The 19,785-nt window shown below is 46.4% G+C and overlaps 2 protein-coding genes across 7 annotated transcripts; one reads left to right on the forward strand and one right to left on the reverse strand.

Moving 5' to 3' along the window:
- The first annotated feature begins 524 nt into the window (after positions 1-524).
- LOC133169950 (dedicator of cytokinesis protein 7-like) lies at positions 525-19,749 on the forward strand. Of its 5 annotated transcripts, none has more exons than XM_061302511.1 (50): positions 533-788; positions 2,228-2,315; positions 2,916-3,094; positions 3,258-3,326; positions 3,417-3,543; positions 3,843-4,055; positions 4,237-4,322; positions 4,400-4,466; positions 4,629-4,778; positions 4,963-5,043; positions 5,232-5,388; positions 5,475-5,605; positions 5,759-5,852; positions 5,946-6,108; positions 7,970-8,087; positions 8,551-8,621; positions 8,717-8,855; positions 8,957-9,058; positions 9,151-9,237; positions 9,349-9,580; positions 9,702-9,866; positions 9,943-10,118; positions 10,547-10,648; positions 11,049-11,135; positions 11,311-11,406; positions 11,482-11,622; positions 11,723-11,836; positions 11,915-12,085; positions 12,248-12,387; positions 12,474-12,643; positions 12,755-12,894; positions 13,009-13,191; positions 13,264-13,390; positions 13,479-13,563; positions 13,677-13,773; positions 14,334-14,468; positions 14,564-14,716; positions 14,802-14,960; positions 15,041-15,141; positions 15,213-15,405; positions 15,482-15,625; positions 15,757-15,888; positions 15,977-15,991; positions 16,252-16,377; positions 16,454-16,543; positions 17,075-17,311; positions 17,381-17,524; positions 17,664-17,770; positions 17,855-18,028; positions 18,309-19,749. In XM_061302511.1, exons 1-50 carry the CDS (start codon positions 739-741, stop codon positions 18,349-18,351), a joined length of 6,351 nt encoding a protein of 2,116 aa, XP_061158495.1. In that variant the 5' UTR covers positions 533-738; the 3' UTR covers positions 18,352-19,749. The 5 variants fall into 5 exon arrangements, with proteins under 5 accessions (XP_061158499.1, XP_061158495.1, XP_061158496.1 ...); XM_061302512.1 differs by having other exon boundaries at positions 12,755-12,867; XM_061302513.1 differs by lacking the exon at positions 11,049-11,135.
- Positions 6,272-7,364, reverse strand: angptl8 (angiopoietin like 8). 2 transcript variants are annotated; one of them, XM_061302700.1, is made up of 3 exons: positions 7,012-7,364; positions 6,684-6,833; positions 6,272-6,532 (listed from the first exon to the last, which is right to left on the reverse strand). In XM_061302700.1, the coding sequence occupies exons 1-3, from the start codon at positions 7,306-7,308 to the stop codon at positions 6,428-6,430; spliced, it is 552 nt and encodes a 183-aa protein (XP_061158684.1). In that variant the 5' UTR covers positions 7,309-7,364; the 3' UTR covers positions 6,272-6,427. The 2 variants fall into 2 exon arrangements, with proteins under 2 accessions (XP_061158684.1, XP_061158683.1); XM_061302699.1 differs by having other exon boundaries at positions 6,272-6,586.
- Positions 19,750-19,785: the final 36 nt, after the last annotated feature.

Raw genomic sequence — 19,785 nt, forward strand, 5'->3', positions numbered from 1 at the left:
ACAACAGAGAACTACTGCACAGTTGTCTTTTGAGTTTTTATTCTTACTTTGTTGTCCTTGCGTCTAAACGTCTTTTAAAGCACGTTTCAGGGCTAGAAATGACACTATGATACACTGTATTATATAAATAGTTTGCTTACGCGTGTGTGCATGTGTATATCAGAATTTATTTGAATTTCACTGACAATTCCTAAATTCTCCAAACCGGTCAGGTGAGCTACCTGCGTTATGCAGGTACGACGGAGGCCGAGAAGGCTCTTAAGTCAGCGCAAGCAGAACGGAAATACATCAAAAATAACGATTAACGTTTCACAGAGATGACACGTTCATTCGATGTATTTTATGCAAATGATATCATTGTATATTCGGCGTCCCTTCTCAAATTGTGCAACTGGGCCAAGTCGATTCAGAAACATAAAGTAGCACTGGTATCGTCTCATACGCCAAATTAAATGATGAGCGTGTTTATCATTTACTTCCAAGCAATACCGGAAGTAAACGTATTACTCACGGATGACTTGACACTGGCTCGCCTCCCGACCACTAGGAGGAACAAGGGATCCCGGCCAGGTTCCCAACGTGGACTCGGAGGAGGAGGAAGCGCTCTCTGGTTCTCTTTCCCTTTCGCCCTCCTCACCACAAAAACACACAACACCGGACGGGACGGGAGTAAAAGTACGAGAGTACCCCCCCACCCCCGCTCGTCTTCGACGAGTTACTGTTACATGGGGACACGCCATGACGTCCACAGCGAGCGAAAGGCGGGCGTTTGCTCACAAAATCAACCGGTGAGAACTTATTGTTTAGCTGTGGTGCCGCCTTGTGAAGCGCTTTTTCTAAGGTGTAGCATAACCAATTTAGATTACTTTCATTAGGCAATTTAATGGAAGAGTGTTTGGAGGTAGTGTTAATTAAAAGGACTTAATAGGCCGTTAAAGTGGTATTAGTGGTGTCTCGCGCGAGTGTCATCCAACTGTACAACTAAAGCTAAGCCGCTAGTGTGACGTCATTTGCTAGTAGCTAATTGTGACAGCGTTATGCTTTCCCGTTATGCATGGACAGTCATGACAGCATCTTGATCATCTTGATATCATTAAAACACTATGACAGTGTGTGTTAATCTATTTACAGCTTCAGCAACCTGAGGTTGAGGGGTTTACCTGCAAATCATCTTATCTTCAGTCTTTAATTGAAGTGTCTGTGGCTTAACTTCACAGTCTTTCTACACAACAAAACAGGAAGTGCTACTATTGATCTCACTACTCATTCCTTAGGAGTGGTTATCAGTTTGGACCCCGTCACATGAATGCATTTTGTGGAGCACTCTGCATAGCAGCACAGAGAGATGTTCCAGTCAGTGCATTGTTTCCCTGAAGCTCGTCTCTCCTCGGCTGCACTATTGTGTCTTGCCGGATGCAGGAAAGGGTGGGAAGTTATGTGCTGGCTATTGCCCTTGTGGTTGATAGCTGTTCCCATTTCCTGTTTTAACTTCGAGGTGCTCAGAATGAACAGCAGAAACAAGGCGTTCCACAGAATGGGTCTCAGTTTTTTTGGGGGGGTCTCTCTGGCTCATGGAATTTGAGTGGTGGGAAAAGATTGGTTAACACATCGACCATATGTATGTAATGATGAGGCCTCGCCATTGCAGCTGTCCGCGTGATCCAAACTGCTATTCGCTGACTTTCTAGTTGCAGCTGCTTGGTGTCTTATTGAGGCGGATTGTGGTGGGGTTGTTTTTCCACCCCCTTTCTTAAAGCCTGTCATTTGCTGTTACTCCCTCAAAGAGACGAGCCCGAGCTTCGGCACCGTACCCGTACGCCAGCTCGACTGTTTTTTTGTTTTGTTTGTTTTTGGTAAGAGATGGCCATTGAGAACAGCTGTTGGCTGAGCATCATCTTGACAAAAGTGATGGCATAATACATGGAAAACAGCATCAAAGCTTCCAGAAGAAAGAATTGGAAAGGTCCCTTGGATTAGGATTTGAAAACAAGGAGTTTCAACTTTTGCGGCCTTGGCGCAAAAACGAATGCTGTAATCAATGTTTTGTCTTTTTTTTTTTTTTTTGGTAGTACAATTAGATTCAATTTAGTTAGCGGTGCTACATCAAATGCCCATACTCAATTAATCATGTAAAGGTATCTTGGCTTTTAAGATTTCATTTTTATTGACATATAGCACTTTTGTTGTTGCTGTTGTTGTTTCATCCCTTGTGTTTCTTCTTTGTCAGGACTGTCGCTGCAGAGGTCCGGAAGCAGGTGTCCCGAGAGTACGGCTCACCCCTGATGTCCAAAAAGCGAGGAACTGTGTACCATCCCGTGAGTCACCCCGTATTTAACTTTGTTTACCTCTGGCTCGAAAGCTGCAATTAGTGAGTCAATGGACGGAGCTTTGTTGAAACGGCTTCAAAGAGAAGGACTAAAAAACTGTTACCATAGTTTGTAGAGCAAAGGTGTCAAACACAAGGCCCGGGGACCAAATATGGCACACCACATTATTTTATGTGGCCCGAGAAGACAAATTATGCATTGACTGGGTGTCATTACTAAAATTGCAAATTGCCTTCACTTTTTAAAAATAGATATTGCTAGTAATTTTTCTTACAATTCATCTATTTAAACTATTTGAGCAGTTTTTTACTAGTCTCTGATTGGTCAAAAATGAGTTTGACACCCCTGTTGTAGAGTTAGCGGGGCTTTTTTTCCCCCTTCCTCAAAAGAAGGTTATGAATGCACAAGGCTTGTTGTTTAAGATGCCGTGTTTAGATATATCGTACATGCTCTGATGGAACTGCGACACATGTTTTCAGACATAGACTCGGTCTGTGAGGGAAAATGGGATAACCCAGAGTCAGTCAAGCATAACTGCGTTCATGTGATTTTAAGACATCTGACTGACTTGTCTTCTTTCCTCTGCAGTTACCCCTGACAGAGGTAGTGGAGCCGGTGGATTTTGAGGAATATGTGAGCAGTCACGCTCCCGGGGTGGAGCTCGGCCCCCTCAGGCAGCTCGTGGAGTTCCCTCAGGACGACCTGGAGCTCCACCACATGGACAAGGAGTGTAACACGCTGGAGCCGCCGCTGCCTGAGGAGGAAGAGTAAGCAAGCCGTCCTTCATGTCGAAACACAATTTTTACGATAGCGGGTGATAAATGTGACGTCGATATTGGAACAAAGCATTTCTCTCTGTGACATTGAAGGATAGTAAGGGCACACTCTGCTTAATTATCCGTGTGTTTTTTTTTTTTTCTTCTTCCACAGGGCACTGGATCCCAGAGTGAGAGATGCCTTGGCTGTCTACACAGATGACTGGCTTGTCATTCAGAGAAAGTAACTGCCACATGCACGGGAACCAGTTGAATCCTGTGTTTTAATAGCGTCACCAGTGTGAATTTTACTTCTGCTCCCCCGTTTTGTTAGATATCAGCACTACAGCACCATGCTTAGCCCGCACAGCTCCGAGCGACAGCGCGAAAGGCAACGAGGTCTGCTAAAACAGAACTTTGAGCTGGATGAAGCCGCTGCCCCCGAGCGCCAAGACGACCAGGTAGCTTCAGACACTTGTGACTTCAATAGGCACACTTGCAGAGTCTCGTGAGATCCAATGCAAGAGCTGTATGGCTTCACAAATATAAGCAAGTTTGGAATGTGCAGGTGTACCTAATGATCTGACACGACATTACGCAATACTACGCATTGGCCACATGAGCTGACGTAAGTCTGGATGGATAAAGGAAAAGAAATTTGAGCCCAAGCACATTGTTCACCTCGGCTTTCAACAGCATCTGGAACGAGTTGTTGAACACATGATGTGTGTGTGTGTCCCTCCTTCGTCTCTTTCATCAGGATGACGCAAAGCGGCGGTCCACTTGCATCGACGAGACGCCGCGGGGGAGCTGCGGGTCTAGTATCTTCGACCTGGAGAACTCGGCCCCTGACGTGCTCCTGCCGTCCGTGCTGGAGCGCACGGGGCCCGAGGACATGGACTGTCACAATATAGAGGCTCGCCTGCAGGGTCGCCATAGTGACCTGTTGGGTCTCTACCCGCCCCCCGATGAGGTGTGTGGCATTGTTGACTTCTTGGGTCCAAGCTATTTTCCCAGGATGTGGCCAAGAGAATTTGAAACGTCCTCACTGCATGTTGTGTTTGCTTTCCATTTGCTCCCTTTCTTGCCATCACGCGTTGCCATGACACTTTTGCTTGTGTTTGCGCGCGTTTATTTGCCCCCCATATATCCAGGATGAAGCCGTGGAGCGATGCTCTGTCCCCAAAGTGCCCAAAGAACATTGTGGTCAGAGAATCATGGTCAAGTGTCTCTCTCTCAAGTGGGTGATATGTGCAGTCCAGCAATTTCCCCGTTGGCATTTATTACAGAGACTAACGGTCATCTTTATGGTTTCAGATTTGAGATTGAAATCGAACCGATATTTGGATCGCTCGCTCTGTATGATGTCAAGGAAAAGAAAAAGGTATAATTGTATTGTATCAGTGTAATTGCATTAATTCGGTCAAACGCTGAGCTCATGCTGGCCTTATTGAATTTGGCCCTGCCTTACCTTGTGGCATTTTCTTCCCCCTTTTCCCATCTCTTCCCACCCCCAACCATTCCCGTATCGCTCGATTCCCGACAGATTTCCGAGGATTTCTATTTTGACCTGAACTCGGATCAGATGAAAAGCCTGCTGAAGCCCCACACGCCTCACATCGCCATTTCCACTCTGGCGCGCTCGGCCATATTTTCCATCACGTACCCGTCCGCTGATATCTTCTTGGTCATTAAGGTAAAGTCTGTGTGTGTGTGTGTGTGTGTGTGTGTGTATGTGTGTGTGTGTGTGGGGGGTGTAATTCCGCGGAGTAATGTGAATTAATGCTGATAGTTCTTTCATTGGCTCATGAATGAGCTCATCCGTTCTCTGAAGTGTCTCGTCCAAATGACGCCGAATATGAATGCTTCTGCTCCTGCAGCTCGAGAAGGTTCTCCAGCAAGGAGACATCGGAGAGTGCTGCGAACCCTACATGGTCATGAAAGAATCCGACTCTTCTAAGGTAATGTCACAGAGGTCATGACCTGCAGCCGGCACGCACGTGGAATGATCTTACTGTCTTATTACTCAATTCTGTCTGAGGCAATATTTACCAATCGACTGGCCTTTGCAAACACTGTTGGCTTTATTTGTTGGATGGCTTTCAATTTTTATATTACGTAACGGCTACGTCTTTCTGCAAAAAAAAAGCACAAGGAGAAGCTGGAGAAACTGCGTCTGCAGGCAGAGCAGTCTTGCAATCGCCTCGGCTGCTTTCGAATGCCTTTCGCCTGGACAGCCATTCACCTTCTCAACATCGTCAGCAGCGTGGGAAGTCTGGACCGCTTGGACCCGGACTCTGACTCTGGTACAGCACCCAGACATGATATGATGAGATCAAATATCCAACATTTGCTATCTTGCATCATCTGGCTTGTCTCTCCCCCCTGCCAGAGCGCAAAGGCCACGGCACGTGGAACGAGAAGAAGAAGCGGGGATATGAGCGGCTGAGTGTCAGCGACGACATGTGTAACTTTGCAACTTTCCGTCCGGCCACGTTGACTGTCACCAACTTTTTCAAACAGGTGCATAAAGTACAGTAGTTGGCACAGACAGATGGTTCGGACATTTCAAGGTTATGAATGTTATGTCGCATAATTAATATGAAAGCCCTCTAAGCTTTTCAATTTTGCTTTACAAAACCTGAATTGCTTTTTTTTTTTTTTTTTTTTTGATAGGAAGGGGACAGACTAAGTGACGAAGATTTATACAAGTTTCTGGCAGACATGCGGCGGCCATCTTCCGTCCTGCGCCGACTAAGGCCTGTCACAGGTGAACTTTAAAGTCGCTTTCAAAGCAATTATTCGCTAAATTTATTCAGCGATCGAGATCTCATTTGTCCACGTCGCTCTTTCCCGCTCACAGCTCAGTTGAAAATCGACATCTCCCCGGCGCCGGACTCGCCTCATTACTGCCTGTCACCCGAGCTGCTGCACGTTAAGCCCTACCCGGACTTGCGGGTCCGCCCCACTAAAGAAGTGCTGGAATTTCCTGCTCGTTATGTATATACGCCGCATACCACCTACAGGTGAGCATTCACAAAGTAGCCCCACCACATTCCCCTTTTCTCTTTAACCAATCAATCACTGTGTTCTTGCGTGGGAAGGAAATTCTCAGCAAATTTAATGAGCTAATAAAAGTTTCATTTATACCAAAGTCAGTAGAAACGTTTTAAATACAAGGTCTTTAATAATCAACACAGTGCACGAAACGCAATACATAATATGCAACAACAAACAAACAACATCGATAAGGTGACATTTATAACATTACACTGGTGAAAGGGAGTGCCGTGGGGGTGTTCAGTGCCGATGATGACGATCATCCTTTTGAAATTTCATAGCGCTTCACTGAAGACTTGACAATGCCGAGCCCACGCTTGCGTCGCCACTCACCAGCCTCTGCAGTGCGGCGAGTTGCTTGGCCTGCTTGTCAATCTTCTGCTTTTGAAACTGGGTCAAATGCAGCAGACCTTTCAAGATACTGGCATTAAAGGCAGCTCGTTCCTAAAATCGGCGAAGCCCATAAAGATAAGCCTCGCGGTGAGATCCGCCCCACTTAAAAACGCTGTCTGGCAAGTGTGACGGGGAAAGTTCAGCTCACCTGCAGCTCTTTGATGCTCGCGGGGAACGTGCTGTTTAGATAGGCCTCTAAGCTTTTCACTTTGGTCCAAAGCTGCGCCTGCTCCCGCTCGATGTCAGCCAGCCGACCCTCAGCCGTCTTGGCCTGAGTCTCTTGTTGGAACATCTGCTCCTGCCAAAAAAAGCATCTTGCATGTATTATCCTCAATCGCTCAAAGCCACTTTTGTTGTGTCTGCACAGTCGTCACATCTAGACTTCTGATTTTCATCTCGAGCAACATGCTGCTCTGCTTTCCGATAACGGGCATTGACTGTAACGACGGCACGCACACAATCTTGTGTTTGCTGACCTGCAGCAGCTCTATCACTTCCTTCATCTGTTTCTCCACCTCGCCAGCCTGCGCCGTCTGCTCGCCGAGCCGCTTGAGATTGCCCTCGTGCTCCTTCATAGTCAGCAGAATGTTAGCCACCTTGCCCTCGGTGCTTTCGTACACGCTGTTGAGAGACTCGCCCAACTGAAGGACGCCAAACATCAGAACGTTGACGTCCTCCCGCGGGGCCGCTCTGTCCGCATGCTTGACGGGGCGGGCGCGAACTGCGCCGAGTAACGCGGACAAATAAAACAAGCGCAGGCTCCAGATCATCATTTGATAGCAGTCACCCGCAAATTCAAAGTAGATTTATCTTCTCTTTCACTTTGTCAGTCCAAAGGCGCTGTTTTTTTTCTCCCGACTGCAATCCAAGTCGCTTAGGGACAATGTCCTGATTTCAAAGTCAGACAACCAGCATAATAAACAATTGAGCATTTGCGGACATGTCTCACTGGCATACCGACTGGAGGATGAAGCACGAGGGCAGCTGTCGAGCCTTTTATTAGATGTGTACATGCAAGAATTGGTCAAACATTAGCTCGGTTATGGTTCGATCACAGGTCATGACCTTGGTCTTTGTGACCTTCTTTAAAAATGCAATCATTGACATTCTCGAGATGGGTCACAAACATTTGAATCTTCATTTTGTTTTTTCCACAAAGTCGTTTTTTGTATCAAATACAGACTTAATGTGTCAGTAGTGGGTGAGTAAACATGTTTTGTGGGGGTGGGGCAAAATCAGCTGTTTTAAGATGTGACCTTGAGTTACCTCTAATGTTTGAAGTAGCCTGGCGTGGGGTCACTTTCACCAAGCGTAGTCAGTTCTAGGTCACACTTTTACAGTGTGTTTTTCTGAATGTTATTTCAGGCATTCACAATGAATGTTTTGAAAACTTTAAATGAAAATCAATTCATGGGCCCTCCCTCTGCCTGTCAGGAACCTGCTGTACGTTTACCCACAAAGTCTAAACTTCAGCAGCCGCCAGGGCTCGGTGAGGAACATCGCTGTGAAACTTCAGTTCATGGCGGCAGAGGACCCCAGCCAAGCTTTGCCGGTGAGTCACCGCCCTTTCCCCGCCACGTGAGAGAATGTAATTCCCTCGGAAAAGAACAGCCGCAGGCCGGTGAAATATTATATAGACGTCTTTTGTGGAAGATCTTCAAAGCGGAGAAAGAGGCTGGGATGAAGGAAAGTTTTGTGACATTTAGTGAGCCTGTGTGAAGATGGATTAGTTAATTTGACACATAAACTTGAATTTGAACCCCTAAGAAGGAGAGGCTATGTTCCTTCCAAGTATTGCGCAATTTCAAACCTGTGTAAGAAGTAAGAAACTACTTTGTTGATGTTTTAGCTAATGGCGACACCACCTCAAACAACACCCCAAAAAAATAAAATCTTTTCTGACAGGTAACTTGGAGCAAGTATTGTTGTTAAACTGTTTGGCCGATGACGCTGCCTGATGTGTGCCATCTATTGATCTTTCAAAGTTATCTTCTCGTCATCGTGTCTTTGTGCAGGTCATCTTTGGGAAGTCGAGCTGCGCCGAGTTCACCAAAGAGGCTTTCACCCCCATCATCTACCACAACAAGTATGATCCTGTTTCTTCAACATGCTTGCTGGAATTCCCTTCAGAGTTCCTTGGCTAAGATGAGTATTTAACTTTTGCCCACCCTCCTCCCTCAGGTCTCCCGAGTTCTACGAGGAGATGAAACTAAAAATTCCTGCCAACCTCACAGACAACCACCATCTTCTCTTTACTTTCTACCACATCAGCTGCCAACCTAAACAGAACACTCCCCTGGAGACTCCAGTGGGCTACACTGTGAGAAACCTCAACCCACGCTCAGTGCACTGTTTGACAGCTCCCTCTGTAGCCTAACCGCCAGTAAGACACGCATCTCCTTTTTTTTTTTCCGCCCGCAGTGGATCCCTCTAATGCAGCACGGCCGACTGCGCACGGGCTCCTTCAGTTTGCCCGTCTCGGTGGAAAAGCCCCCGGCCAGCTACTCGGTGCTCACCCCCGACGTGAGTGGGCTCGACGTGACGAATGGCAAATGACAGCAAAAGCTCGGCATGCGAGTTGACTGAGTTAAATGGGTCGCGTGTCACCTCGGCAGGTTCAGCTGCCAGGCATGAAGTGGGTGGATAATCACAAAGGTGTGTTCAACGTGGAGGTGACAGCGATGTCTTCAGTGCACACACAGGTACGCCAAAGATATTTGCCAAACCTCAGGAAACCTGTGACAAAATCACTTCATTTCGCCTCCAGATGTAGAGAATTTCTAAAAATATCTCAAGTGTCATACATTCCCCAGGACCCCCACTTGGACAAGTTCTTTACGTTAGTGTACGTGCTGGAGGAGTACTCCTTCCCTTTCCGCCTCAAAGACGTGATCATCACCGAGGCCAACATGGAGGGCGAGCTGAAGGCCAGCATGGCTGCGCTGAGGGGGGCACTGCTGGACACCTGCGTCAGGTTCCTCCACCAGCTGCTCAACAAACTCATTCAGCTCATCGTCTACCCGCCCGTCATCGCAGGGCAAATCGGTGAGCACACGCTAACATTGGATTCTGGTTCCGCAGCTTTTGTTTCCCTGTGAGTCACGCTTGTGAATTATCTCCCCCACCCCCCCACCCACGTTCAATATTGTTCTTGGCCGGTTTGCAGTTAATCTTGGCCGCGCCGCCTTTGAAGCCATGGCTCTTTTGGTCAACCAAATCCACAAAAATCTGGAGGGCAACTTGGACCAGCACGGACGCAACAACCTGCTGGCGTCCTACATTCACTACTGCTTCCGTCTGCCAACTGCTGAGCCAACAATTCCGCCGCCAAGTAAGCGGTTGAGTCCAAAGGGCGAAAATAATCTCGTATGATTGGTCGTAATTCTCCGACACGTATTTTTCGCCAGATGCCGGCACCATGTCCTATGAGATGCCGTTGCAGTACGCCACCTTCTCCAGAGCGACGGGCCGGCCGAGCAGCCTTAACTTGGCCCGCTCGAAAAGTATCAGCAACTCCGACCCCGACTTGGCCAGCTCTCCAGTTTCTCCTGACGAAGAAGTGCAAAGGATCATCGGCAGCAAGGTACCCCGCTTTTCATTCAAAGCCTTATTTTCCATTTATTTGACATCTACGACATCTTTGTGGTCACATTGTATTTGTTTACATATTTCAAAGAATCCATTTTGTATATTCGTGTCATGTTTTCAGCGCCTTTTTTGTGGAATTATTCCTCCGTTATGCTGCAATTACTGTTCTGTTTTGCCTCAATTCTTTCCCGCAGAGTCAATTAGCAATTATGTTGAATTATGTCATTTAATGTCAATTACGCTTTGTGCTTCTGTGCCTTTTGTGTAGCTCCAATTCTTTGTTTCCCTCTCCCATACTTTGATTTGCTCTCTCTGTTTCCCCCAATTTTGGCTTTGATGGCAATTCTCCAAACAATTATTCACCGTGCCCTCGCCTCTTGCCACACTGTCTGCGTGTGTCTGCGCGTGTGTATTCTTGTTCAGGGCATTGATCGTTCCCACTCCTGGGTAAACTCTGCTTGTGCCCCCGGGGGCTCCAGATCTGTGCTACGCCGGAACCCCAACTCCAGCTGTGAGCTCAAGCAGGTGCCGAAGCCCTCGCAACCTTCCCACCAGCTTCCATCGCGGTTTAGAGCTGCACGATTTTGAGATCACAAATTATTTAGCCATTAAGAGGGGGATTCTCTCGACAAAACAAAACAAGTGGTCTGATTTAGATTTTCCGTGCAGCCCTTAATCTGGTGGATTATCTCTCAGCAGTCCTTTCCTTTGCTATCTCTGTGCTCCACAGGTTGCTTCTAATTCTGCATGCCGCACCCCCCCCACCTGCATTTCTCATCATCTGTCGCTTTCCGAACCGCTTTTTGAGTTCTTGCATGCCACACGACGACTGTAGTTCCATTTGTCACTCCCCCCCCCCCCCTTCCCCCCCACGTTGTCCTCATCTGTATGTGTGTGTGTTCACCTCACCATCACGCCGAGTTAGGCAAACGACCGCAGCAACATTCGCATGTCTGCCTTTTTGGACAGCGTGGCCTCATTTTCGGCCCCCGCGAGGCAGATTACGAAAAAGGTAAACCACGTCGACCAAACTAATTCATCCAGTGTTTTGTGTTTTCATCAACTCTTTGTGTCATTTACAATCGCCTGTTCTAATTCATTGTAGATTTTCTTGTTTGCATGAATTCCGCCTCATTCGGTTTCAATTTATGTGATCTAAAACTTGCCGTGTCTCGGTCCTCGTCCAGCTGCTCCACGAAGAGCTGGCTCTCCAGTGGGTCGTCAGCACTAGCAACGTGAGGGAAGCGGCGCTGCAGCAGGCCTGGTTCTTCTTTCAGATCATGGTTGGCAAACATTTGGGATCGGGTTCCTCCCACAGAAGGAAGGCGACGTTATCACAAAGCTTCTGTTGTTTGCAGGTCAAAAGCATGGCCCAACACTTGTTCCTCACCTCAAAAGTGGACGTCCCCCGACGTCAGCGCTTCCCGGACCGCTTTGTGGACGACATTGCCGCGCTTGTTTGTGCCATCAGTTCGGACATTGCCAGCAGATACCACAAGGTAGGTTCCATTAAATAAATCTAGAAAATTTAACTAAGAAAGACTCTTTTTATTTATTTTTCTTCTATATGACCAGTCTGTCTTCTTTTTGCACACTTAGGATGTGGAGCTTGTGGAGAGGTTAAACAGCAGCCTGGCTTTCTTCCTCAATGACCTGCTGTCTCTCATGGACCGAGGCTTCGTGTTCAACCTCATCCGCGCCTACTACAAGCAGGTAAAAGTTGCGCGTTGCTCTGGGATTTCAACACGGATGCTCCCATGCCTTCACTTTTGAAACAACCTTGTGTCTCAGATTGGCAACAAGTTCCACATGACGCCGAACCCGAGCACTCTGAACGCTCTACGGATGGACTTCATCCGCATTGTTTGCAGTCACGAGCACTACGTCGTCCTCAACCTGCCCTGCTCAACTCTCAGCCCTCCGGCGTCGCCTTCCCCCTCCACGTCCTCCACCACCTCACAGGTATTTCAATTAGCATCTAATTCTAGTGTAGGATCAAAATGTCTGCGTTGACAAATGTCAATGTTCTGAAACTGCGACAGATTGGATGGAGCTCCACATCCTTACAAGTGCGTATGAAGTGAATCGGTCACATTTGCTCTCCTCTCCTTTTTGTCTGTGTAGGGTTCAGCATTTTCCAGTGTGGCGCAAGACCAAGGCGTGGCGACTATGTTTGAGCTCTCTGTCCCATTTCGGCAACAGCACTTCCTGTCTGGCCTGCTCCTTTCCGAGCTGTCGCTCATACTTGATCCCGAAGGAGAAGGGTAACCAGTGATTTTATGTGCAGTTATTATTTATGTTGCATTTCAATCTTACGTGCTATGTTGTTGTTTTTTTTATCCCCCTGCAGAGTTTTTTTCCTTCATAAAAAAGCCATCAGCGCAGTTCACGCCCTGCTGTGCAGCCACGATTGCGATCCTCGCTACGGCGACCCTCAAGTCCGAGCCCACGTCGCTCAGCTGTACTTGCCCCTCCTCCCCATCGTCACCGAGGCCCTGTATCAGCTTCATGACTTTTCTGGTCAGCAATCGCTTCGTTGCAGACCTGTTCAAAATGTCCACCTCCTGGAGATTCACGAGCTTTATTGTCGGCACGACGGCACCTGAGAGAGCATCTGTTATTTCGTTGCAGACTCCACGCCGTCTCGGGTCCGCCACGCCCACGCCGACATTGCTGACCTCGACGGCACTATCAGTCAGTCTGTTGCCATGGCGATTGCCGGCTCCCCGTTGCCGCATGCCAAGGTTAACCCATTTGCAATTCCCACAGTGGTGAGGCTACACTACAGACATTGTTTTTAAAAGCACACGTTTATTCTTTGCACGCGCTTCTTTGTTGATGTTTTTACTCTAGTTTGTTTACTACTCTGTGTGTGTCCTCATCAGGCCGGGCGCCAGGGCAGCTCTCTGTCTGCCGAGTGCAGCCGAACTCTGCTTGTGTGCTTCCTTTGGGTGCTGAAAAACGCCGACGCCTCCCTACTGGAGCGCTGGGTGTCGGATCTGTCGGTGCAGCAAATCAACCGCCTGCTGGATCTGCTACATCTCTGCATCTCCTGCTTTGAATACAAGGTTACAAAAAAGCAGACTTCTAAAGCAACCACGTCATCCATATGCTTAAATTCTCCGATGGCTCGTGCGCAGGGTAAGAAGTCTCTGGAGAGGATCAACAGCTTGACGTTTAAGAAGTCTCAGGACATGAAGGCCCGTCTGGAGGAGGCCATTCTCGGTACCATCGGCGCTCGTCAGGAAATGGTGCGCCGTTGCCGAGGTAAAAGATAGCGCAGTAGTGTACGCGTACCTGTCAGGAGTGTTTATGAAGTGTGTTGATGGAAATTGCGACGTCTTTACATGTGTAGAGAGGAGCCCCTATGGTAGCCAGGAGAACGTGAGGTGGAAAAAGAACGTCACTCACTGGAGACAAAACACAGACAGGGTTGATAAGTATGTTTGTTCTTCTTAAGGACAAATTACAACAAGCATCTGCATATTTGTCGTTCGGCATTCCTATATTTTAGAAATTTTCCTCTAGCTAATTATTTGTAACCTCAAATCAGGACTAAGACTGAAATGGAGCAGGAGTCTGTAGTGGATGGAAATCTTTCTACAGAAGCGTCTCTGGTGGTACTGGATACTTTGGAGATAGTAGTCAAGGTAAATTGATCTTCAATTACCGTTTTCTTCCATGTATAATGCGCAAAATTTAACTAATTGTCCTAAAATCTGGGGAGCGCATTATACATGGGTACAAATTATTATTATTATTATTATTTTTTTTTATCCGGATATGATACGGAGGCCGCCATTACAGATGCGCTTTCTTCTCTGCTGTTCACTTCAAACACGCTCCATACGAACACAATGGTCTCGTATCAGACTCTTGCTCGATCACCTGCTCGTTTGCTGTCACAATGTACCCCACACAAATCCGAAACATTTCTTCGCTATTGAGTTTGCTAGCGCATGCGCAGTGATACTGACTGGCAGAGTAACATCCGGTTGTTCCCAAAGATGATCTTTTTTCTGAAATAATTTTACGTTTACGGACTTAAGTAGGAGTCAAAATTTGGGTGCGTATTATACATGGGTACAAGCTTTTTTCCAGCATCAACATGCCCTTTTTAGGGTGCGTATTATACATGGGGGCGCATTATACATGGAAAAAAAGGGTAATTTTTACATTATGATTGCTTTCATGTCTTTTATTTTTACAGACTGTGGTGGCTTCAGAGCTGAAGGAGAGCGTGTTAGGCGGCGTGCTTAGAGTTCTGCTCCACAGCATGGCAGGCAACCAGAGCGCCCTTTTCCTGCAGCACTGCTTCACAACACAGCGAGCGCTTGTCTTTAAAGTATGCGCAGCCTCAGTTGGGAATAGAATTAAATTTCGTTGTATTTCTGTCTGCGTAGTACGTTGTAGCAAACAACAGTGTTGGTCTGTGTTAAGTTTCCAGAGATGCTGTTTGAAGAGGACACTGAGCTTTGTGCCGACCTGTGCCTGCGTCTGCTGCGCCACTGCAGCAGTAGCATCGCGTCTGTCAGAAGTCACGCCTCTGCTTCCCTTTATCTGCTCATGAGGCAAAACTTTGAGATAGGAAATGTAAGTATCGATGCAGCTTAAGACCGAAAGCTGAAAACGCAAACATTTATGCAGAGACCCTGTGTCTACTCTGTCTTTGGAACAGAATTTTGCCCGAGTTAAGATGCAGGTCACAATGTCGCTGTCCTCGTTGGTGGGAACCTCACAGACCTTTAATGAAGAACACCTCCGCCGGTCCCTCAAGACCATCCTGACTTACGCCAAGGAGGATGAAGAGCTGCGTGACACCCCCTTCCCAGATCAGGTATGTATATAAAGGATTTTTTTGAGCATGCTTCATCCCGACATAGAAAGATATCACATTAATTGTGCTCGTTTTTGCAGGTTCAGGATCTGGTGTTCAACCTCCACATGATTCTCACCGACACTGTGAAGATGAAGGAGCATCAGCAAGATCCTGAAATGCTCATTGACCTGATGTACAGGTAATGGAATACATGTCCAACTGAGATATTTGTACTCCTCCAGGGGTTAATTTTACTCTCGATCACACCAGGATCGCAAAGGGCTACCAAAACTCCCCAGACCTTCGCCTCACGTGGCTTCAGAACATGGCGGGCAAGCACTCCGAGAGAGGGAACCACGCCGAGGCGGCCCACTGTCTCGTCCACAGCGCTGCGCTGGTGGCCGAATACCTCAACATGTTGGAGGACTGCCGCTACTTGCCAATCGGCTGTGTCACTTTTCAAGTAAGTGAGATAATTGTGCCCCCCCCCCCAAAAGCAAAGCTGGATCTAATTTGATGTCCTCCCCTCCAACACACAGAATATTTCCTCCAATGTCCTGGAGGAGTCAGCTGTATCAGATGATGTCCTATCACCAGAGGAGGAGGGTATTTGTGCTGGAAAGTACTTCAGTGAATCGGGCCTGGTGGGCCTCCTGGAGCAAGCAGCTGCTTCTTTTAACATGGTGCGACCATCATTTTCCAAGGACATGCTGGCTGCCCAGGCTGTGTTAACACAACACATGGCCGCATATTAATGCGGCCAAAGGGCAGCATGTGTGCAAGCGTGAATTTCCTTTTGTGCTTTTAAATCCAGGCCGCCATGTACGAAGCCATAAATGAGGTGTACAAGATTCTTCTGCCCATCCACGAAGCCAACCGAGACTTCAAAAAGCTGGCCTCGGTCCACGGGAAGCTGCAGGATGCCTTCAACAAAGTCTACAACCAAGTAAGCTGTAGCATCAGTTTGAAAAAAACAACCAAAAAATCATTATCAATTCTGTTGACATCTGTTTTCTTTTTGATCTCTCTTACAGAGTTCAGGGTGGGAGGTAATGCCTTCATTTAAAACTTCTTTATATCGACAATATGAGTGCTTTTGACTTTGACTTTGATGTGTAAAAATGCTCTGCTCATTTATTTTGTATTGACAATTTTCTCTCTTTGTCATTCATTGCTTCATCACGTTCCGCCAACTCTGTGATTGACTGGTGAGTTACATAAGATTTACTATTGAGCTTATTGTTACAAAAATATAAGAGATTTCCAAATAAATACGACTCATTGCCTTCCGAATACCCCCAGTTTTCAGAGAATGTTCGGCACCTACTTCCGAGTGGGTTTCTACGGCTCTCGATTTGGGGACCTAGATGAGCAGGAATTTGTCTACAAAGAGCCATCAATTACCAAGCTGGCTGAGATCTCCCATAGACTTGAGGCACATCTATTGATCATTAATCAAAACAATCAAAATGATATTATGGATGCTCAACATGAATACCTTTGGTACTCAGGAGTTCTACTCGGAGCAATTTGGGGACGAGCTGGTCGAAATAATCAAGGACTCCAACCCTGTGGACAAAAGCAAACTGAATCCCAACAAGGTAACACGGGTTGCTAATTAGGGGCTTTAGCTGAGTACTTAATTTAAACTCATAGATAATATATATTCAGTACCTAAATTAATTCATTCATTCATTTGTTGCTTACGGCATATTCAGCAGCTTCGATAAATTTGGTTATTACAGAATATATTCACAAAGGTTGAATTGACTGGACCTAATTCCACATAGATCACCATGACCTGGATGACTGAGACATTACATAAGAAACAATAATTTAAAAAAATAAAATGGTTGGAATTGCCTTTCTAAAATAAAATAATTCACAAGCCATCTTAAATGGTATAAAATATGTGTCTACTGTAGTTTATTTCTACTGTAATTGAGTCCAAACTTTTACTGAGTCAAAAGTCACGGGTGTCAAGTTTAATCTTCTAACAGCCTTAAAATGAATTATTCTGGAATGTGGAATGTGGAAGGATGGCAAGAGTTTAAGTTTAATGTAAACTATTTTATCTCTGTACAGCGGTCAAATATTTTCAAATGTGCGACCAATCACGGTCTTCCGTTCAGGCCTACCTCCAGATCACCTACGTGGAGCCGTTCTTCGACACCTACGAGCTGAAGGAAAGGATCACCTACTTTGACAAGAACTACAACCTGCGTACCTTCATGTACTGCACGCCCTTCACGCTGGACGGCCGTGCCCACGGAGACCTGCACGAGCAGTACAAGCGCAAAACCATTCTGACGGCGTCGCACGCATTCCCGTACATCAAAACACGCGTCAACGTCACTCACAAGGAGGAGGTAGGTGCCAGTTAGTACACTCGGCCTTTATTTTTATTTATTTTTTTTACAATATTTTGTTTCTTCCAGATTATCCTGGTGCCCATCGAGGTCGCCATTGAGGACATGCAGAAGAAGACGCAGGAGTTGGCCTTTGCCACAAATCAAGACCCGTCTGACTCCAAGATGCTGCAGATGGTGCTGCAGGGTTGCGTGGGCACCACCGTCAACCAGGTGAGCTGTCACTGGCTATTGTGTTAGTAAGTGTCAAATGGAATGTAAATCCTCACCCCCCCCCCCCTTATCCATGTGAGGCTGTGCATTCCTTAGCATATACGTAACCCCCTCCCCCCACCCCCCTTTCTTTTCACAGGGCCCCCTGGAGGTGGCGCAGGTCTTTCTCACTGACATTCCCGACGACCCCAAGCTTTTTCGCCATCACAACAAATTGCGCTTATGCTTTAAAGATTTTGCCAAGAGGTGATGACGTGCGCCATAATCCTGCCTGATGTGCCTTGTTAAAGGCAACGCACTTGAGTGGCTCTTCTCCTCCTATGCGTGCAGGTGCGAGGACGCTCTGAGGAAGAACAAGGCTCTAATCGGGCCCGATCAAAAGGAGTACCACCGAGAGCTGGAGAGGAACTACAATAAACTCAAAGAAGCGTTGGGTCCTCTCATCAACCGCAAGATCCCACAGCTGTACCGGACCCTGCCGACTCTGGCTACACAAACACAGCGGTAACATGAGACATTAAACAAACACGCACACACACTCATGTCACGCCTCCGCATTGACACATACACACACAAACAAAATAAGATCATGTCGCTTTTCCAACCAAAGCAAAGCAACACTTGAGAAGGAGAGCCCGAATGTATCAGGAAATGAAAATTCGCATGATGCAACAATGTTGACATGTTTTTCTCATTGTATGATGCAGATAGAACAAAATGGCGGAGGCTTTCTGAATTTTGCAGGTTATTTTTCAGGAACAAAAACAGCCTCTTTCTCTTTCAGGGACTCCTACAATCGCTCAAGCCTCCGAAGAGTCGAGGGCTGATGCCAATTTGACTGACAGCTTCGCCACCGGCCCTGCCCCAACAGCAACTGTCACAGGCACACACAACGTTGATATGTTACTACACACACACGCTCGACACCCTGTCGTGCGATAATCACCCGCCCCCTACGTCTTTATCATACACACATCACTCCGAGCCTTCCTGGTGCCACTCTCACACCTCATCTGTTTATACTGGAAGGTTATCTGCACTGCAAACATCTTTTTTTTTCTTCTAAAGGCGCGACTGTGGCACCATTCTCACGCTTCAACAGGCGCCCGCACAGAAACCAAAAACGATGCTTTGGACAAAGTCTTAACAGAACCAATTTTTATCTTTTGGATCTAGATGTGTTTAGACTCCAAACTGGTTGGATTTCTCATTTTCGTTTTATTTGCTTTGTTTTGCTGCCTTGTTGAGACATCGTTGGGAATCACCGCCGGTGGCCCAAGACTTTCAATTATAATCTTCCCAGGAGTTTTCTCTTGCCGTCAACACACCAAATTGACTGACATTCCGCCGTCCTCACCCCCCCTATTGCAGGAATTTAATTTGCACTGTTGATTGGAGGTGAGTTTTCTTTCAGGCCTCAGGTCCCCGGTCGGACTCCTGCCGGGGGTTAATGATGTTGAAAGTCGGACGCCCTGCTACAAAACGCGCTGCACTGCCTCAGCAAATCTGTTCAAACTGTGACTTTAACCAGGTCCCTGCATCCACTCTGTGATGTCACAGCATTTGAGCTCCTCTGAATGAACTGAAGAGTGATATTGTTTTTACTACTGTCACAATTATCTTGCACTATTGTAAACTCACACTGTTGTAGAAATATTAGTGCTTTTTTTGTTTTACCAAGACTCCGTTGTTGTTGTTTTTTTACCTCTTCGATAAATGTTTTATTTATTGACGTGAGCTTTTTCTATTACTGTCTTCTATTAAATTACTTTTCCTACAATTTAATGGCTTAAAGCTTAAATATTGTTACAGGGTGAGTATATATGTGCTGTTTTTTGCACTTGTATTTATATTTGAGTTCAGTTATAGTGCTGGTTTGTTTCTTTATAGGGTAGTCAAAATGAAAGTTTGAAACATTCTTTAGTGCAAGTACTGTATACACATTTAATAGTATCTCTTGACTAATTACAAGACTTGTAAAATAAATAACCCCTGGTGGGGGGGAAAGCACATCTCATTAATGTCCAGCAGGGGTTTCTCCATAAAAAGTAATGCATTTTATGGAAGAAAACAGGACAAAGGCATTTGGAACCCAATTAAAACTCCCTGTTGAGTATGAGAACTGATGTTTTCTTTTTTTTTATGTGATGAAAACAACGCTTACTTAACTGTACTAATTGATCAAATTCCCTTGTTCTTCTGCAAGAATAAAATAAGAACATCAAGCCGTTGTTGCAAAAGAATGTTTATTTTGAGTGGTA

Source organism: Syngnathus typhle, linkage group LG17 (genome assembly GCF_033458585.1).
Source record: "Syngnathus typhle isolate RoL2023-S1 ecotype Sweden linkage group LG17, RoL_Styp_1.0, whole genome shotgun sequence".
In the NCBI taxonomy this organism is placed as follows: domain Eukaryota; kingdom Metazoa; phylum Chordata; class Actinopteri; order Syngnathiformes; family Syngnathidae; genus Syngnathus; species Syngnathus typhle.